At 30.3% G+C, this 19,971-nt stretch overlaps 1 protein-coding gene across 10 annotated transcripts in view; it reads right to left on the minus strand.

Annotated features, from left to right (window-relative positions):
* The window catches only part of LOC111618864 (mesoderm induction early response protein 1-like), a 159,711-nt gene that overhangs the window by 63,304 nt on the left and 76,436 nt on the right, over positions 1–19,971 (minus strand). For 9 of the 10 annotated variants that reach the window (XM_023360471.1, XM_023360474.1, XM_023360480.1 and 6 more), the window contains 3 exons: positions 17,141–17,271; positions 7,429–7,654; positions 599–672 (listed from right to left, as the gene is read on the minus strand). In XM_023360471.1, coding sequence (XP_023216239.1) covers positions 599–672; positions 7,429–7,654; positions 17,141–17,271 — 431 coding nt within the window. Of the gene's footprint in view, positions 1–598; positions 673–7,428; positions 7,655–17,140; positions 17,272–18,496; positions 18,590–19,971 lie in introns of those variants that run through there. The other variant, XM_023360479.1, reaches the window with a different exon arrangement.

The following is a 19,971-nucleotide window of genomic DNA, read 5'->3' on the forward strand; positions in this document are numbered from 1 at the left end:
CAAAATTAATGCATTTTTTTCGTTTTTTTTTTTCAGTTTTAAGTATTTTTTATGTATTTTTAATGATTGATTACGTCATAATTAAAATCAGTCGGGCGTTAAGGGGTTAAAGATACAAGATCCAGGCAGGCCATAAAACATCTGGAAAAGCTAGAAATTCACAAGGCTCAGTTGCACACAAACTGTATTAATCATAGGGATGCTGACGGATTGTCATTGGCATGGAAATCCTTCTACGATGAGTTGACGTGGTTTATGTAAGCAGGAAGAATAATTAAGATAATTTTTTACTGAATGTATATATTTTATTTTATTTCTTTGTTTCGATTTAATTAACTTGTATAATTTTTGCAATTATTTAAACTTGGTAAATGTTAATGTACATTTATGTAACCGCTTTTTGAATTTTGTTTTACGTAATTTCAAATTCTTCGTTCGATTCAAAATGATAACTGAGGATGATCGCTTAAAGCGTTCAAAAGCATTTTTAAGATATTAAAAAACGATTTGCTGGATTGTTTAAAGGTTTTGATTTTTATTAAATGTAGCTTATAATTTAAACTAAATTTTAAGATATTCTTAAATTATAATCACTTACTTTTCTCCAATCTTCATCTGGAGAATAATCATCATCTGTCCCAGAATCTGAAGATTCACTAGCTTGAGATACCGCTGCAAATATTTAAAAAAAAAGCAACAACCTTCATAAAAGGAAATAAGTACATAGTACCTAATAGTAAGTAAATAATATATACTTACAAATAAATTTTACAATCTACTAAATTTGAAAACTATAGTCAAACCTTGATTTTTGAACATAATTCATTCCTAAAAAATTGTTATAAAATAAATTTGCTCTAATGTCAAAACAAATTTTCCCCATAAAAAACAATATAAAATGGATTAATCTGTTCCTGACCTCCAAAATAAAGCCCTTATTTACATTTTTAGCTGTATTTTTTGCTAAATATGCCTACAAGTGCAATGTAATATTGTGTTCCAAAATGTGGTGATTGTAAACAGAAACTAAGAGGAATTACTCCAGCACATCCTCATAAACTGATGTCTCTTTCCAAGAGAGACAAAACTCACCAGAACCTATGGTGGTTCCAGATGTGGAAAATGTGTACAAAATAGAATCATTAGAGTTTCCTCATTGAGGAACAGAAGATTGTCATGAAAGTACTGAAAGCCTAAGAGGCAGGCTCCAGCAAAACAACAGAAAAAGGCTCTATAATTACGTATACATGAACTTTGAATTAAAAATTATAAGTGTGAATTATATAATGTAATGCTGTATTATATATAATAAATTTTTATTATTTAATTTGATTTAAGTACCTTTAAAGACAAATTCTTCAATGTCATTTATATTATGTTAATGTCAATTAAATGGGTTTTATTAATTAATTTGATTTAAATTCAACTGCTATTTGTACTGAAAAATGGTAGTACAGTAGTGTCTCAAAAACTCGACCTAATGTGGACCGAAGGGTGGCCGAGTTTATGAAAATGCCAGGTTATCGGGAATGGGGTTAAAAAACTAAGTATGAGTGTTTCCTCAGAAAATACTGTACTGTACTTGTATGTATTGTTTACTTGATAATACAACAGAGAATAAACTGTCCAAATACCCTTAAACAAAGAAAAAGTATGTCCTTTATGAAGGCATAGAGCCTTTACCACATGAAAATGAAAATTAACGAATACACTGTGTACAGTAATTTACCTGATAAGACAGACCTCAGAAAAATACTTTATGAGGCATAAAGCTGTCTATAATGAAAATTAATTAACTAAGGATTTTTTTGCCCTGCCAGGGTGTGGCCGAGTTATCCGGACTGCCGGGTTATCGAGTGCTAAGTTTTCGAGACTCTACTGTAGTATCTTTTCCATATGCATATTAAAATATAATTTAAACAGTAATGTCATTGATGACTTGTATCATGACATCTAATGACACAGGCCATTCTTGACACCACTAACTTCTGAATCAATAGAACTGTCACTGATTAGTCAGGCCATCGACTTTCTTTAACATAAAATGTAAGGAGTTGATCATCTGTCTCTCTAATCTGTAATTGGCTCTTGCCAAGTAGCTTGTTCAGCAACCAGAGAAAATATAAGTAAAAAATTCTGTTTGTAAACTGATTTCTTTAAAAAATGAATCATTCAAAAACAAGATTTGATTGTATTTTATACAATTGTATTGAATACTTAAAAATCAAAAAATTTCATCACACACTTATTATTTATTAAATAATTCATTAAAATTTTAAATGATTTCTACTAGTGATGTGCCGGATATCCGTATCCGCGGATATCCGAGGGAAAAAAAGGATCTGTATTCGTATTCGTATCCGTTACTTTTTAGTGGATCTTTAATGGATCTTTTATCTTAATGAATTTCATTACATGAAATTTTAAAGATAGGTAGCAATAAAATACTAATGACTTCAATTCAAATCACTTTTTATTTCTTAAAATCACATATTTGGCACATTCACATTGCAAAAATTTTNAACTGCTATCTGCAACAGATATAACATTCAGGGAATGGTGAACAGTACATTTGATTGGTACAACATGACATTAAATTTATGCTAAGGCAAACTACAACTGCTTGAATTTATTTTATGAACTAACAAAGTATTTTTCTCCTAAAATGATGTGTGTCCTGAAAAGAATGATGAGATTCATTTAATTTTAATGTTTAACCAAAACCAAATTTTATAATAATTATACCATATTACACTACTAAACTTTTTTGTCGACATTGTTTTTATTTTAATTTAACTCAACACTCTCCAAAAATACAAACGTAATCTACGCTATTCCGGGTCACACTAAACTATAAACAAAAACACATGCAGTGCAAGTTAAAGCATGTCGTGTTACTAACACAAAGCATCAACTATTGGTCCAAGGTCACACTCACCGGCGCCGACTGAGTATGAAAGTCAAAATCCGTATCTGCAGATCTAGACACTAATAATCGTATTTGTATCCATATCTGCGGATATACATTTTTTACGATCCGGTACATCACTAATTTCTATAGAATAAACTTTTTAATCATATTTTTATGATTCTATTCTAAGCTGTATTATTCTATCCTACTAACAAGTTTTTATTTTGTTTAATAATCATAATACTAATTAAAAAATTCATAATACTATCACATACTTTTTTACAATTTTATTTATTATAATTTATAGTGTAGTTCAAAATTATAATTGTTTAGACAAAGCACAAATAAAAAATTCAAAATCAATTATTTTATCAAATTACTTTAAAAAATAATTTTCTGTTTTTAAAACTCATCAGCAACTAAAGACATCTATTATATAAATATTAAACTAATAATTTGGCAGAATAACTAATCATTTTAATAAAAGTTCAATGATGAAAGTAAATATTTATACAGCAAATATATATATATTTGCAACATACAAGCATATAATTTATATAATTCACATATAATATAATGCAATTAGAAAAAGAACTATTTATGAAAAGTTATATAACAATTATAGCAGAATCTGCTTATTGTAATCACTTTGGACTCACCTATACCAATAATGATAACTAACTGATAACAGCAAAATAAATACATATATATGACCACAATTAGTGAAAACTCTGATTTCATTGATTTTGATGTAAAAAATAAAATGTTAAAACAAAAAAAATCCAGCAAAAAGTTGCTTAACCTTCCTTGCAACTTTTGATGATGCCATCTGTTATGACATTTTATTAAAAAAACTTTTTTATTTTTAACTATTTATTATAAAATGGCAAAAAGCTTAATCTTCAGAGTAGGAATGGGTTTTATAAAACAATTGTAAATGTTAATAATGAATAAAATCGTCATTAAGTCTGACCCTACTGGAGATACACACAATCCCTTTTATCTCCCCATCCCTTCAATCATTAATCACCAAAAGTTAATAGCATCAATTCCCCTAACAAACAAACCTCTCTGCAAAATTTCAGTAATTTTTGACAGAAAGCACAGGAGTTATTAAGTTTTAAAGAAGTGAACAAAATTGTGCCTCATACACAGACACACACACACTAACATCCATATATACAGAAAAAAACCCAATTTTTTGCACTTCTCAGAATTTCAAGGTGTTCTGAGCACAAAAATGTAAAAATCTGGGGGGGTTATTTTTTGACCGATTGCCATACTTTCTCTCTGTTATGTAAAACAGCGTGGAAAGTAAAAATCTAACTCAAAAATTTGTTAATTATAATCAATATTATTAATTAATTGTGGTTTATCTAGTGCTGTTTGCAACAATGCATCTTTAATAACATCTAGCATACAGGATATTCACTTTAACATTTATCCAGGTGCAAATATATCTTTGTAGTATTGCACAAGTACATTCATATGATGCATTAGTTCCACTGTAATGTTTACAGTAGAATAAATTAATTAAAAAAAGTGACATGTAGGTGTCACACAACAGTTCTGAGACAATATATGTTTTCCAAACATAAGAACAAGATGGAAATTAAAATTATGATTTTGACAAATCACAGTATACACGATGCTGCTTTCCATATAAGAGCAACAGCATACATTCTGCTAATTGGTAAAGTACAATGATAATGCATTACACTCAGGAACACTACTGTAAAATGATTATATGGGGAATCAAGACAAAATGCATGAGAAGCAGTATACAGATTCACAGGTGTTTTTCCAGCTGCATAAGATCTATACATATAATGATTCTAAATGTAATATGCCATTTCTTTGAAAACCTGTAGCAAGGTCAGGAATTATGGAGTCAATGTCTCTCTTGTGTATACGAATATACTTCCATGTATATTCATATACACAAATGTGAAGCAGCAAGACAATGTACATTGCAACAATCACAAATACATCAAATTTTTGGTTGCCATGACATGCACCCATTCAACTGCTATCTGCAACAGATATAACATTCAGGGAATGGTGAACAGTACATTTGATTGGTACAACATGACATTAAATTTATGCTAAGGCAAACTACAACTGCTTGAATTTATTTTATGAACTAACAAAGTATTTTTCTCCTAAAATGATGTGTGTCCTGAAAAGAATGATGAGATTCATTTAATTTTAATGTTTAACCAAAACCAAATTTTATAATAATTATAAAATCAAAAAACCTTAAAATCAAATTAAATAAGTAATTATTAAACAATGTGTGTTAATAAAATTTAAAAACAATTAGTTATATTGGGTTGAACTGAAAGTTCGTTAGGATATTTACAGTAATACCTCGACTTACGCGAACCCGGAGTTACGCGATTTTCAAATCTCGTCAATTCGTCTTTTGTTTGAGCGGCACTCAACCCTTGATTACTCACCCCCCCACACTATTGTTCAGCTTACATGTTCGGATGTGTTGCGCAGAATCAACACATAGCTACAATTTATTTTGTGTTATTTATTTCTGTGTTTGTTATATCTACGGAGACTCGAGAGACTCTACTATGTCATCCAAACGAAGTAGAACTAATTCTTCTGCATCAAACAAGAAAAGAAAAACTTTATCTTTGGAATGTAAAGTTAACATTGGGTATGTTTGTAAAGTCGAACAAGTTAAACGAGAATGACGTCATTGTTATTCCTATTTCGTTAGACTTTTCGAATGCTTCATTACTAACGTGTTTAACTCGTTTGACTTTACGAACATATCCATTATTAAAGACTTCGATACAAAAATGAAAATTTGTGAATTGGCAAAGAAGTTTGATCTACTGGAATTGTCGGTCAGAACAATTATAAAAGACAAAGAAAAAATTCTCGAAGCTGTGAAAAATGCTCAATCTTTAAATTCAAGCATCATTCATAAACGTCGCAGTATTATCGCTGGGATGGAAACAATGTTAAAATTATGGGCATAATAATCAAGTAAATGTGAAAAATTGTAAAATAATATAGGCCTAATTTGTTATACATATGTATTATCTAAGATTTTATTAAACATTTTTTTCTAAATTATTGTTTTCTTTAGTCTCTGGCCCCAATTAAAAATTATTTGTATGTATTTATATGTGAAATTATACCCCGACTTACGCGAATTCGACTTACGCAGTTACCGCTCGGTCCCACCTATCGCGTAAGTTCGGGGTATTACTGTACATAATAACTTGTCTGTGGCACCTCTGTCATGCTTATCAAGTTTTAACTTGTTTAAGTTGACATTACGAATATTTGCACGTTTACTACATAAGTTTAATTAGAACTATTTTTTAAAATTTTGTTATCTTTTAAGAAAAAAAACATTAAAATGGAAAATAAGAAGGTGCATTTTCGACATCTCATACTCTATTATTTCCAAAAAGGAAAAAATGCGACAAAAACTCAGAAAAAGATATGTGCTGTATATGGGGAGGATGCAGTTATGCCAGAAATGGTTTTCAAAATTCAGGGAGGGAGATTTTTCTCTCGAAGATTCACCTTGGTCAGGATGGCCTTCAATCATAGAAGATGAGTCCATAATGGCTTTAATTCAAAATGATCGGCATAAAACAACATGAGAGATAGTCGACATCTTAAAAATATACCCAAACATCTGTTGTCAGACATTTGGCTAGCCTTGGATACACTTCCTGTTATGATGTTTGGGTTCCCCATCAATTAAGTAAACGAAACCTTATTGAGTGTGTTTCTGTATGTGATTCACTTTTAAAATGCAATGAAGATGATCCCTTTTTAAAGCAATTAATAACAGGTGATGAAAAATGAATTGTTTACAACAATATTCAATGCAAGAGATCTTGGAGTAAGCCACGTGAGCTTCCAGTACCACAACCTAAAGCTGGCTTGCATCCCAGAAAAGTAATGATTTTAGTTTGATGGGACTGGAAAAGGGTTCTTTATTACAAACTTTTACCCAACAACCAAACAATTAATTCCAATAAATATTGTCTCCAACTGGATGAACTAAATGCTGCAGTGCATCAAAAACGTCTGGAACTTGCAAATTGATGGGGAGTGCTATCATGATAATGCAAGACCACACATATCGTTAAACATGCACCAAAAACTTCTAGACTTTAACTGGGATGTTTTGAGTCACTGCATATTCTCCAGATATTGCTCCCTCAGACTATCATCTTTTTCGTTCATTGCAGAAGAATTTAAATGGCATAGAATTTCTCAATCATTAGAAGGTATCAAAAATCACATTCATAATTTCTTCAATCAGAAACCCACCCAATTCTACACAGATGGAATTATGAAACTACCTTTAAAAATTATATATGTAAGTTCTAAAGTTAAATTAAAGATTGTTAGTTTAGATGAGAAATAAAAACTGAAGAATTGTATTTAAGAATAATTGATAAAAATGTTTCTTAATGCATTTTAATACTTATTATTTTAAATAAAATAGCAAAAATTAAAAAAAAAATACTCACATCTTAATAGAGGACCTGAAGGATTTTCAGGTATTTCTACAGGTGATTCTTCTCTGTCACTACAATGAGAGAGTGATACATCTACACTTTCTTCTTTATCAGAAATCATATCTGGTTGAATTGGACTTTCTGTATTTGATGATAATTGTTTTACAGGACTATTAGCACCATCTCTTCCATCATAACCATACATAGCTAATAGTTCATCTAGAGGCATTTCTCCTTCCTATTTATATAAAACTAATCATTATTAATGCAAATAAAATTTAATTATAAATTATTTATTTTTCTAACAGTTAAAACGTTATTGATCAAATGCTAAAAACTACAGAATAAATTAATGCTTATTTTTAAGATGAGTTGAAACAGTCTCCATTCTACAAAAAGGTTATACTTAATACTTTCCATGCCAGTCTGGATGTTGTCTTTATTAATTACTAGCTTACTCGTCACGCATTTCTCAGAAGAAACTAAATTCAAGCAAACTCGTTATAATAAAATTCAATTTACATTTTATCATTTTTATTGAAACTTATTATTATTATTATTCATTTTCATCAGGAAAAACATTTCAAAGTGTCATTTCAATTCTATTTGTTTATTGGAGTGTTTGTGGATACATGATATTTTTTGTTTTTCCGTCTGATGCGTACACGAATAAATCAGAAGCTTTTCTGACGTGTGAGCTGGCCACATACAGTTGTCCATGCGAGAAGCACGATTCTCCAAATCTAGCCCCCACACACACAGCGATTGTCAGAAGTGCGACATTGCCCATTTTTATATATATTTTTTAATCCTTTATAATTTTAATTATTTAATCGCTCCTTCCTCTCTTCCTTGGCATGTTGTGAAATTTCTGATAGTTGGATAATAAACCGTTTTATTGTAATTTGTCTTTTTAAATTATTTTGAGTTGATATTAAAATTTGGAAAAGGGGATCCCTAGATCGGTAAAATAGGCGAATTTCCTCCTACAACTTCGGTTGTTGTTTGGGATACAATTAAGGTTTTAACAAAGTTTGAGTGAATTCATAATTAGCAAAAAATAGTTGAAATAAAGTGATTAAACAAAAATTATTACAAATATCGTAAATAACAGTTCACAAATGAACATATAGAGATATTTTTTGAAGGGGGAAATGGTCTTCACAATTTGAAATCCATCGATCTCATGATGAAATGCTCGTATACACTCTATCATAGGATCGCGCCATCTATCATAGGATAAATGTACTATGCCAGAAACGGAGTGTATTAAAAAACTTCCCAAAGTTTCACGGCAATCGGATAAACAGTGTGCATGAAGAACAGACACACACACACACACACACACTCATTAATATATATATATATATTTCATAGCTACAACAAACAAATTTTAATGTGTTAAAGCTAAATACCAAAAATTCATAATTCATAGTGTTTTCAAAATGATTTGATAGCACTGTCACTCTCTTCATTGAATGGTATGTTTTTAAAGCAAGCATATGTTCTTCAATACAAAATACAATTGCCAATACGCCCAGAATTACCAAGAGACTCCTCCCAGAATTTGGCAAAAATTTTTACATTTTCCATCTCTGAATTGAGGCCTATTCCTCCTATATACGAGGGGGGACCAAAAAAAAAACCGAACTGAGAGCGCACTGCAATTCGTAGACATAGTAGAGAGTTCTCTTGCTAGATGGGGTTAGTAGAAACCTTCATGAAATAGCTGAGCAGACAACATCAGTTTGTAGGTTTACGTTTGAGCGCAGTGTTGTGTTTCTCTTACTGTTATTTTGTTCTGGCTGCGAAGTTGTTATCGCGAATTTAAAAGAACAAAGAGTGTTTGAAATTTTGTTTCCTGCTTGAAAAATCGGCAACAGAAGCTTACCAAATGTTGCAACAGGCTTTTAAAGTGGCTGCTATGAGCCACACACAAGTTTTTGAGTGGTTTGGGTGCTTTAAACGTGATGAGATGAGTGTTGAAGACCATGCTCGTTCTGGGCATCCTTGAACATCTTGAAACGATGAAAATGTTGAAAAAATCTGCCAAAAAATCAACGAAGATCATTGTTTCATGATCAACCAAATTTCAGAAGAGACAGGCGTGAGTTGGAGCTCGTGCCAGTGGATTTTGACTGAGCAGTTGCAAATGAGACGTGTTTCTGCTAAATTTGTTCTTCGCCTTCTCACACAGGATAAAAAAAAAAAAAAAAACATTCAATTGAATTTGAGCCGGGACTTGAAAAAAGAAATTGAAAGTGATCCAAACTTTTTGACCAAAGTCATTACAGGTGATAAGAGTTGGTGTTATGGGTATCACCCAGAAACTAAGCAAGCGTCAAGCCAGTGGAAGACTCCCAACTCTCCCAGACCAAAAAAAGCAAGACAAGTAAGGTTGAATGTGAAGACGATGATCATTGTCTTTTTTGATGTTCGTGGAATTGTGCATTGGGAATTTGTTCACCCTGGCCAGACTGTTAACCAGCACTTTTATTTGAAAGTTTTAATACGTTTGCAAGAGGATGTGCGAAGGAAACGCCCAGAACTTTGGCGATCATGTGACTGGTTCATTCATCACGACAACGCTCCTGCACACATGGCCTTAGGAGTGAACCACTATTTGGCCTCTCGGGGATGACCTGTCATTCCCCACCTTCCATATTCACCAGACCTAGCCCTGTGCGACTTTTTTCTGTTTCCGAAAATTAAAAAAAATCTAAAAGGGAAGCGTTTTGATGATGTGGAGGCAGTAAAAACAGCTTCGCTAAGGGCACTGGACGATATCAAGGTTGAAGAGTTCCAGAGATGTTTCAAACAGTGGAGGAAAAGACTTGACAAGTGCATCGCATCTAATGGAGAGTACTTTAAAGGTGACTGAAGGAATTTTGTAAAAAAGTTAATAAATAAAGTTTTTATACAAAAAATCCAGTTTTTTTTTGGGTCCCCCGACGTATAAGTATATAACAAGACAACAATTTTTGGGTATGCTTTAAAGCAAACAAAAGAATAAGTAATATAATGTTTATATTGTTGAGAATAAAGAATGTTAATCTCCCAGAAATCCTATTTTTTATTCCTAGAATGAAAAACTCCTCAATAAACTCTTTGAGAGTTGGCAACTTTCATATAAAATCATTCACTTTTTGTTTTAATTAAACAACAAATTTAGTGAATATTTTAAAAGTAAATATTAATTTTGTCATGATAACAAGGCCTGGGAAGTAATTATTAACTATTGACACAGAATGAAAAACAAAAAAGTGAATTCACATAGAAACTGAAGTGAATATAAAAACTGTTTATATCCACAATAAAACCCAGTTATACAGTTTCCATTCCAATAATACTGATTCTTATAATTTCACAAATAACTTATTTTTTACATTCAATATTTTGTTTTATATATATAAAAATTATTTGTACAGGTACAACTAGTAAACCTTAAACTGAAATAACTCTTCTATTTTATTGGGTTGTTTGGAAAGTAAGTTCATTTCTTTTCTGTGGAAAAAACAATATTTTTATAATAAATAAATATTTTATTGAATTATATATCGACCATTTTGGTCAAATACCTGTTGTCATCGTTTCTGGTAGTAGCATGATTTTACATTCATAAAAGTTTTGATCGTTGCTTACAAAAATCTGATCCAAGTGATTTTTGACATTGTCATTTCAAGTAAATGTCTTACAGTTAAAAAAAATTTGTATAGACCGGAACAAGTAATAATCTGAGTGTGCTCGATCTGGCGAATATGGTTGGTGTGATAGCAAGTCCTATCTAAGTTATAACAGTTTCTGATGAGTTACCAGACTTGTGTGGAATTTGACATTATCGTGGTAAAACACTATACCTGTTTTGATCAATTCTGGCCGCCTTTTCCATTTGATGATATTACTTAATTTGTTTACTCAATGGTAATACACTTTCAAATCAATTGTTAAATTGTCTGGTAAAAGCTCCAAAAAAAAAATTTCTTAAAATCCCACCAAAGAGAGCATCTCTCTTTAAGAACATGTGGAACCCATATATCAAGCTTTAAAACGAAACCAATCTGTTTCAAGTAATCAAAAATGGTTCAATTTGACAAATTTCATCTCTTAATGATTTCACATGTTGTTATTCGGCAGTTTGCTTCAATCAGTACATTTATTTTGTTTTCATTGGCTTCAACTGGCTATCCAGAATGTGGTGCATCTTCAATATTGAAATTGCCAGAACAAAATTTTGTAAACCAGTTTTGGCAATGTCTTTCTCTCAACACATCATCTCCATACATGTACCACAATTTTTTTCTCTCTTAAACAGCATTTTGTTTTTTTGGTAATAAAAAAGCAAAATATGCCGAAAATGCTGCTTTCAATCTTCCATATTTGATGGGACATAAAAGATAAACAATTGCACGAAATCAAACAAAATTTTTTTACAAATAAGCCTTAAAATGCTAGCTGTCAAAATATATAATGATAATATGGTTTAGAATGAAAATGGCGGAAAAAATATGAATAATCCATCTAGTGGTAAAAAAACGAACTTACTTTCTGAACAACCTAATATTTTAACAATAAAAACTAATTATCTAGTTACTGATATAGGAAAGTTTAAGTTGCAATCAATTTATGTTTTCATATACAAAAAAAAAAATGATTACAATTAAGCTCTTCAACAAGATTTTAGTTTTCTTTCTTTCTTAGACTGCTTAATAATTTGCTATTGTTTTTAATGATGATATTTTTATGAGAAAATCTGGCAGCATAATATAAACTAGGACATCAGTTGACATCAGGACATCAGTTGTATCATGATAGAACTGAGGTGGAGTCTGAAAGAAAAAAAAATCCCTGCACCTGTTAGACATAAAGAGGTGATCCTTATACCTGACAGACATGGACAAGTGAACTTTGCCCTTGCCACTAAAAAATAGCTATCCTTGTACCTGCCAGACATGGCAGGTACAAGGATAACTATTTTTTAGTGGAATCATCAGTTTAGTGAATCATCATCTATTTTTTAGTGGAATCACAGTGGAATCAACATAACTATACTGAGCATTGTCGTTTCTTAAGATCTTGAAAATAGAATTGATATATCATGTTCACATTATTACATTTGGCTACCTGTTTGTATATTTTATTCAAGGTAGAGAAATAATTTATATTGAGTCTTCTTTCATACTCAGTTTGTGAAAGCTCACTTCATTTGTTAATTCTCCTTTTTCAGGTATAAGGATCAGATCTTCATTCAAAGCTGGGGTGTACCTATGGAGAGTTCCATTCCTGGATTACTGTGTGAACTTGGCATTTTCTGCTTGGAAAAGATGATTTTACCAGAATTCCAATATCTTATTCTGATCTATGTGAGATTTGTCTGTAAGGAGTCAAAGTTCAGCCATTACTTTATGTTTTGGGACATTATTTTTACTTGTTATTACCATTTTATTATGTTTCAAGGCTGAAAACTTCCAAAACTGCAACTAAATTCAAAATTAAACTAAAAGAAATGAATATTCCACTTATGTATATGACTGCTTTCATAACCTAAACATAGATAATCTCAAATGGTATCCACAGCCAATGATCTCAAAAAAGAGTTAAAGAATAGTCTCTAAGCCAAAGTGTAATTGAATGAAAAATTCAAATGATAAATTTTTGAAAAGACTATCATGTATTTTGAAAATAAAAATGTAATTGTTAATGTAAGTATGTAAATAAGATAAAGCAGCACTAGGTTTTGTGACATCACCTGAAGCCAAATAAGACAATGCAACAATTCAACAGACATGGTGAAGCTCCTGAATGCAAGGTTGACAAGGCTGAGATGATTTTCTGGCATTCTGTCAGCAATGGCTCTTAGATAATTTTCTGGCATTCTGTCAGCAATGATTAGGTGCATAGACCGTAAGATATTTTGTATAATTTTTTATTTAGATTTAGCTGGTCTTCACACAAATTAGGATAAAGATAATTTAAATTTCAATTTTGAAAAAATATTTTTTTGTAAATAAATGTTTTCTTATACATAGTTAAATTAATTTTGTTTTGAATAGTTTGAAATACAGTTGACCCCCCCTATAACGTGGTAGATCCGTTCCACTTTATAAGAATTTTGCATTATAGGAATCCTTAAATACACGAGCCAATCACAGCCCGACATGTGTGAAGTTTATGGACTACAGCTGTTTGAAAGGTTTTCTTCCGTAAAATTAATCGATTCTAGACTAATTTGACTCAACATTTCCATAACACACATAATTTTTTGGGAATAATCTGTATAAACTATGCTATAAACATAAAGTTGTAGGATTACTTACTGAGTGTGCACCGTTCGACGACGCCATTGCTTAAGCTTGTTTTCGTTGCGGAGCAGCGCACCAAACGGCTGGCGCATTTTCTAATAAGTTATTTTTCTGAGAAAAATTTGCTGAACTTTGGAGACATCATTAATAGAAATAATTTTTATGGCCGTTGAATAAGAAATGCTTTTTTCACAAGAAATGTATAAAATTACAGTACTGTATTAGACTTACAGTACCTAATTTATATACTGTACAGACGATAGTAAACTCAACTTACCCGCCTAAACTCTCCGTAGCATGTAAGTAATTCGGCTGTTCGTCCACTATTGGTCCAGATTCAACCAATCCTGTCGCGACATGAGTCGGCAATGACATTTTACTGCATTTTACGAGTCTCTTTTAGTGTCTTTATACGAATACGATCGTAATTTTTTTGCCACGATATACGAATCCACATTATATGAACCTGCATTATAGGGGGTCAACTGTATATATATTTTTATTAGTATTAATTCATAAAGTTATGGGATTACAGTTGTATATATGAAAAAAATCTATTAACATCATATGATAAACTGGATATATGTNTATATAATTAACAATTAAAGAATTATCTGTTTATTTAACAGTATTTCAATATTTAAAGATGAAAAAACTGATTAAAAATTTATGTTTTTATCATCCAATGTAAATGTATTTAAAAATTAAGAGAACTTTACACAATCACTATTTCTATAATATAAAATAGCTACTTACTATTGTACAATATTGTAAATAAAAATTTATTAACTAACAACTCTATAAACACCTGATAAATTATAATAAAGCACTAACCACTGGCATATGCCATCAGGCTATATAACAGCTATAATAATAATAAATTACTGAGAGAAAGAGACATTAGATGCCTAATCTCTAGGGTCAAATTGATCAGTAATTTATTATACCTGTTATATAGCCTGACGGCATATGGCAGTGCTCTATTAAAAATTTATTAGTAAATAATATTAGTAAGAGATTAAAATTCCAAATACAAACAACAAAACATGCGGTTAATGTTATCCATGGTTCTAAAATGGCCGTGCTTCCGATTGTTCGTGATCCAGATGAACTCCTCCCGGAGGGGAGCCACTGGCAGGCCACTGAGTGCAAAACATCACTAGTTATTGATTCACAGTAGTTCTTGAACAAAATAAATTAAAAAAAAAAAAAGTCTAATAAAAATGTAGCTAATCTAATGAAAATAAAACGAACCTAACCGAAGCTCTGCCATTTTGGAATCATAGGTAACATTAACCAAACATGCTATTAATTATAATAAAAATACATATAGAATGTACAGTACATATAATAAAATATTGTAATTATAAAAGCACATTTGTTATTTTAAGTATTAATGCTATTATTAATGAAGATCTCAAAAAAATAAATTCACATCTTAGAAATCAACTCCAGCAAAAACTTTAACAAAACAAAAAACATTTTTAACATAATTTGATAGGTCTTCATCACTTGGGTATTCCAAAATAGAATATATTTGAGTAAAAAGAACATTCAATAAATACCAGTAGAATAGAACAAAATATAAAATTTAAATATAACAGAAATAAAATAAATATAAATTAACAAAAATAATATAACATAAAAATAACAAATATTTAACAAAATAAAATAAACAACAGAATAAGAATAATAATGTAGAAGTGCCCCATTAAAGTAAGTCAAGTTAGAGCTCATACAGTACTTGTATGCAGTAGATAGTGAGTCTGCATCCCTGTAATTATGCAGGTGGAAGTTCAATTGACTTTATATATTTCTAAGGTCTCTAAATTCCTAAGAGTGTTGAAGTTCTTAGTTGGCTGATGATTGCAGCATCTTTCCACTTGGCCTGTACTTTTTCTTGGATAACATATGCTGCTAATATCATGTTGCAAAGTTTCTTATCAATAGTATACTTGTGTTTTTTAAGCCTTTGTTTAAGTACTTTGTAAGTTCATTTTGTACCCCTGATGTATGGTAGTGCCCTGTTAAATTATGGGTCTCTTATTGAGATTGAATAAATCACAGTGGAATCATCATAACTATACTGAGCATTGTTGTTTCTTAAGATCTTGAAAATAGAATTGATATATCATGTTCACATTATTACATTTGGCTACCTGTTTGTATATTTTATTCAAGGTAGGGAAATAATTTATATTGAGTCTTCTTTTATACTCAGTTTGTGAAAGCTCACTTCATTTGTTAATTCTCCTTTTTCAGGTATAAGGATCAGATCTTCATTCAAAGCTGGGGTGTACCTATGGAGAGTTCCATTCCTGGATTACTGTGTGAACTTGGCATTTTCTGCTTGGAAAAGATGATTTTACCAGAATTCCAATATCTTATTCTGATCTATGTGAGATTTGTCTGTAAGGAGTCAAAGTTCAGCCATTACTTTATGTTTTGGGACATTATTTTTACTTGTTATTACCATTTTATTATGTTTCAAGGATGATCTTTGCATTTGATGGCATGGAGAGGCAATTGCTTTGCTCTTGTGTTTTGTTCACTTTTTGTAACTATTTTCTGTTAGGTGCATGAAATGCTGATTTTATTTTTGACCTCTAGGGCTAAATTCCATTAGGCATGCTAAGTCATATCAGAGAGATGGACTATTGTCATTTTAATATCTCTATATATTGAAAACAAAATCATGGACTCCTATTTGTTACATTTAAATGGACCCTCATTACATTTTTGAACTCATCACAATTAATGGAAAATGGCAAAGTTTTATCAAAATTGGCCCATTAAATTTTGAGAACAAACTCGATTTTATACGCCCATAGAAGGTGTGCTAGTGACCATGGAACACCCCATGCAACAAAGCAATATCACACAAATCGTGTGATATCGCTTTGTCACATGCATTCATGCTATGACCTTATATCTCAAAAATGAAGTCATAGACTCCCATTTTTTATTACATTTTTGGATTCATTATTGCAATTAATGGAAAATTGCAAAGTTGAATCAAAATCCATCAAACAGATTTTGAAAACAAACACAATTCTGTAAGCCACATAGAAGATAAGATTGAGAAGAGCATTAGCCTATGTGGCTAATGCTCTTCAAAGATACCAAAAACATTGCTGTACTGAAGTTACTAACGCTATATTTAAAAACTGACAGCCTACAGTTTAGGCTATCCTCAGTATCAAACAAACTTATAAAAATATTGTATTCCATTTGAAAAAGTAGATCAGTTCACTGTTAAATTAAAACCAAAAATGTAAGTTACTGTTTTTAAATTAAAACCTTAACATACACACTATTATAAATTCTAAAATTACAATTAGATTTAAATTTAGTATTAATTAAATAATACATAAGCCTATTAAACTATTAAACAGACACAGAATAAGATGTATATAAATAATTACCCTTTGCAAATCATCCAGTTCATTTGTTACACTTTCAGCACTTTCTAAAGCCTCTTCTTCTTCAAGTGTATGTTCATCATCAAAATCATTCACTAACATTTCAGCAGTTGGATCAAAATCTTGATCACTATCTATATTATAAAATAATGTTTTGATAAAATTTAAAAATAATTAATGTTTATATTTAAAAAATGTTCTAGATTAAAATGAAAATTTTCAACCTAACCTTTATTATAAAATAATAAGGTTAAATTACAAAAGTTAACAACTTCTATAATTCTATCAATACATGTAATAAACTATATATAAAAATTTTTCATCACATAGGCAATGTATGTCTCTAAACATAATTTTAATAAAATTATTATACAGTATTCATATATCACTTTATCTGATCCAACTTGTAAATTAATAAAAATTTCTTTACAATCAATAAATACACAAGTAGTAACACATTATATTTATATTTATACATTATATTAATATTACATTACATTATATTTATACATTATATAATTAACAATTAAAGAATTATCTGTTTATTTAACAGTATTTCAATATTTAAAGATGAAAAAACTGATTAAAAATTTATGTTTTTATCATCCAATGTAAATGTATTTAAAAATTAAGAGAACTTTACACAATCACTATTTCTATAATATAAAATAGCTACTTACTATTGTACAATATTGTAAATAAAAATTTATTAACTAACAACTCTATAAACACCTGATAAATTATAATAAAGCACTAACCACTGGCATATGCCATCAGGCTATATAACAGCTATAATAATAATAAATTACTGAGAGAAAGAGACATTAGATGCCTAATCTCTAGGGTCAAATTGATCAGTAATTTATTATACCTGTTATATAGCCTGACGGCATATGGCAGTGCTCTATTAAAAATTTATTAGTAAATAATATTAGTAAGAGATTAAAATTCCAAATACAAACAACAAAACATGCGGTTAATGTTATCCATGGTTCTAAAATGGCCGTGCTTCCGATTGTTCGTGATCCAGATGAACTCCTCCCGGAGGGGAGCCACTGGCAGGCCACTGAGTGCAAAACATCACTAGTTATTGATTCACAGTAGTTCTTGAACAAAATAAATTAAAAAAAAAAAAAGTCTAATAAAAATGTAGCTAATCTAATGAAAATAAAACGAACCTAACCGAAGCTCTGCCATTTTGGAATCATAGGTAACATTAACCAAACATGCTATTAATTATAATAAAAATACATATAGAATGTACAGTACATATAATAAAATATTGTAATTATAAAAGCACATTTGTTATTTTAAGTATTAATGCTATTATTAATGAAGATCTCAAAAAAATAAATTCACATCTTAGAAATCAACTCCAGCAAAAACTTTAACAAAACAAAAAACATTTTTAACATAATTTGATAGGTCTTCATCACTTGGGTATTCCAAAATAGAATATATTTGAGTAAAAAGAACATTAAATAAATACCAGTAGAATAGAACAAAATATAAAATTTAAATATAACAGAAATAAAATAAATATAAATTAACAAAAATAATATAACATAAAAATAACAAATATTTAACAAAATAAAATAAACAACAGAATAAGAATAATAATGTAGAAGTGCCCCATTAAAGTAAGTCAAGTTAGAGCTCATACAGTACTTGTATGCAGTAGATAGTGAGTCTGCATCCCTGTAATTATGCAGGTGGAAGTTCAATTGACTTTATATATTTCTAAGGTCTCTAAATTCCTAAGAGTGTTGAAGTTCTTAGTTGGCTGATGATTGCAGCATCTTTCCACTTGGCCTGTACTTTTTCTTGGATAACATATGCTGCTAATATCATGTTGCAAAGTTTCTTATCAATAGTATACTTGTGTTTTTTAAGCCTTTGTTTAAGTACTTTGTAAGTTCATTTTGTACCCCTGATGTATGGTAGTGCCCTGTTAAATTATGGGTCTCTTATTGAGATTGAATAAATCACAGTGGAATCATCATAACTATACTGAGCATTGTTGTTTCTTAAGATCTTGAAAATAGAATTGATATATCATGTTCACATTATTACATTTGGCTACCTGTTTGTATATTTTATTCAAGGTAGGGAAATAATTTATATTGAGTCTTCTTTTATACTCAGTTTGTGAAAGCTCACTTCATTTGTTAATTCTCCTTTTTCAGGTATAAGGATCAGATCTTCATTCAAAGCTGGGGTGTACCTATGGAGAGTTCCATTCCTGGATTACTGTGTGAACTTGGCATTTTCTGCTTGGAAAAGATGATTTTACCAGAATTCCAATATCTTATTCTGATCTATGTGAGATTTGTCTGTAAGGAGTCAAAGTTCAGCCATTACTTTATGTTTTGGGACATTATTTTTACTTGTTATTACCATTTTATTATGTTTCAAGGCTGAAAACTTCCAAAACTGCAACTAAATTCAAAATTAAACTAAAAGAAATGAATATTCCACTTATGTATATGACTGCTTTCATAACCTAAACATAGATAATCTCAAATGGTATCCACAGCCAATGATCTCAAAAAAGAGTTAAAGAATAGTCTCTAAGCCAAAGTGTAATTGAATGAAAAATTCAAATGATAAATTTTTGAAAAGACTATCATGTATTTTGAAAATAAAAATGTAATTGTTAATGTAAGTATGTAAATAAGATAAAGCAGCACTAGGTTTTGTGACATCACCTGAAGCCAAATAAGACAATGCAACAATTCAACAGACATGGTGAAGCTCCTGAATGCAAGGTTGACAAGGCTGAGATGATTTTCTGGCATTCTGTCAGCAATGGCTCTTAGATAATTTTCTGGCAT

This window comes from Centruroides sculpturatus, unplaced genomic scaffold (genome assembly GCF_000671375.1).
Source record: "Centruroides sculpturatus isolate CEXI.00-Female unplaced genomic scaffold, Cexi_2.0 scaffold149, whole genome shotgun sequence".
Lineage (NCBI taxonomy): Eukaryota > Metazoa > Arthropoda > Arachnida > Scorpiones > Buthidae > Centruroides > Centruroides sculpturatus.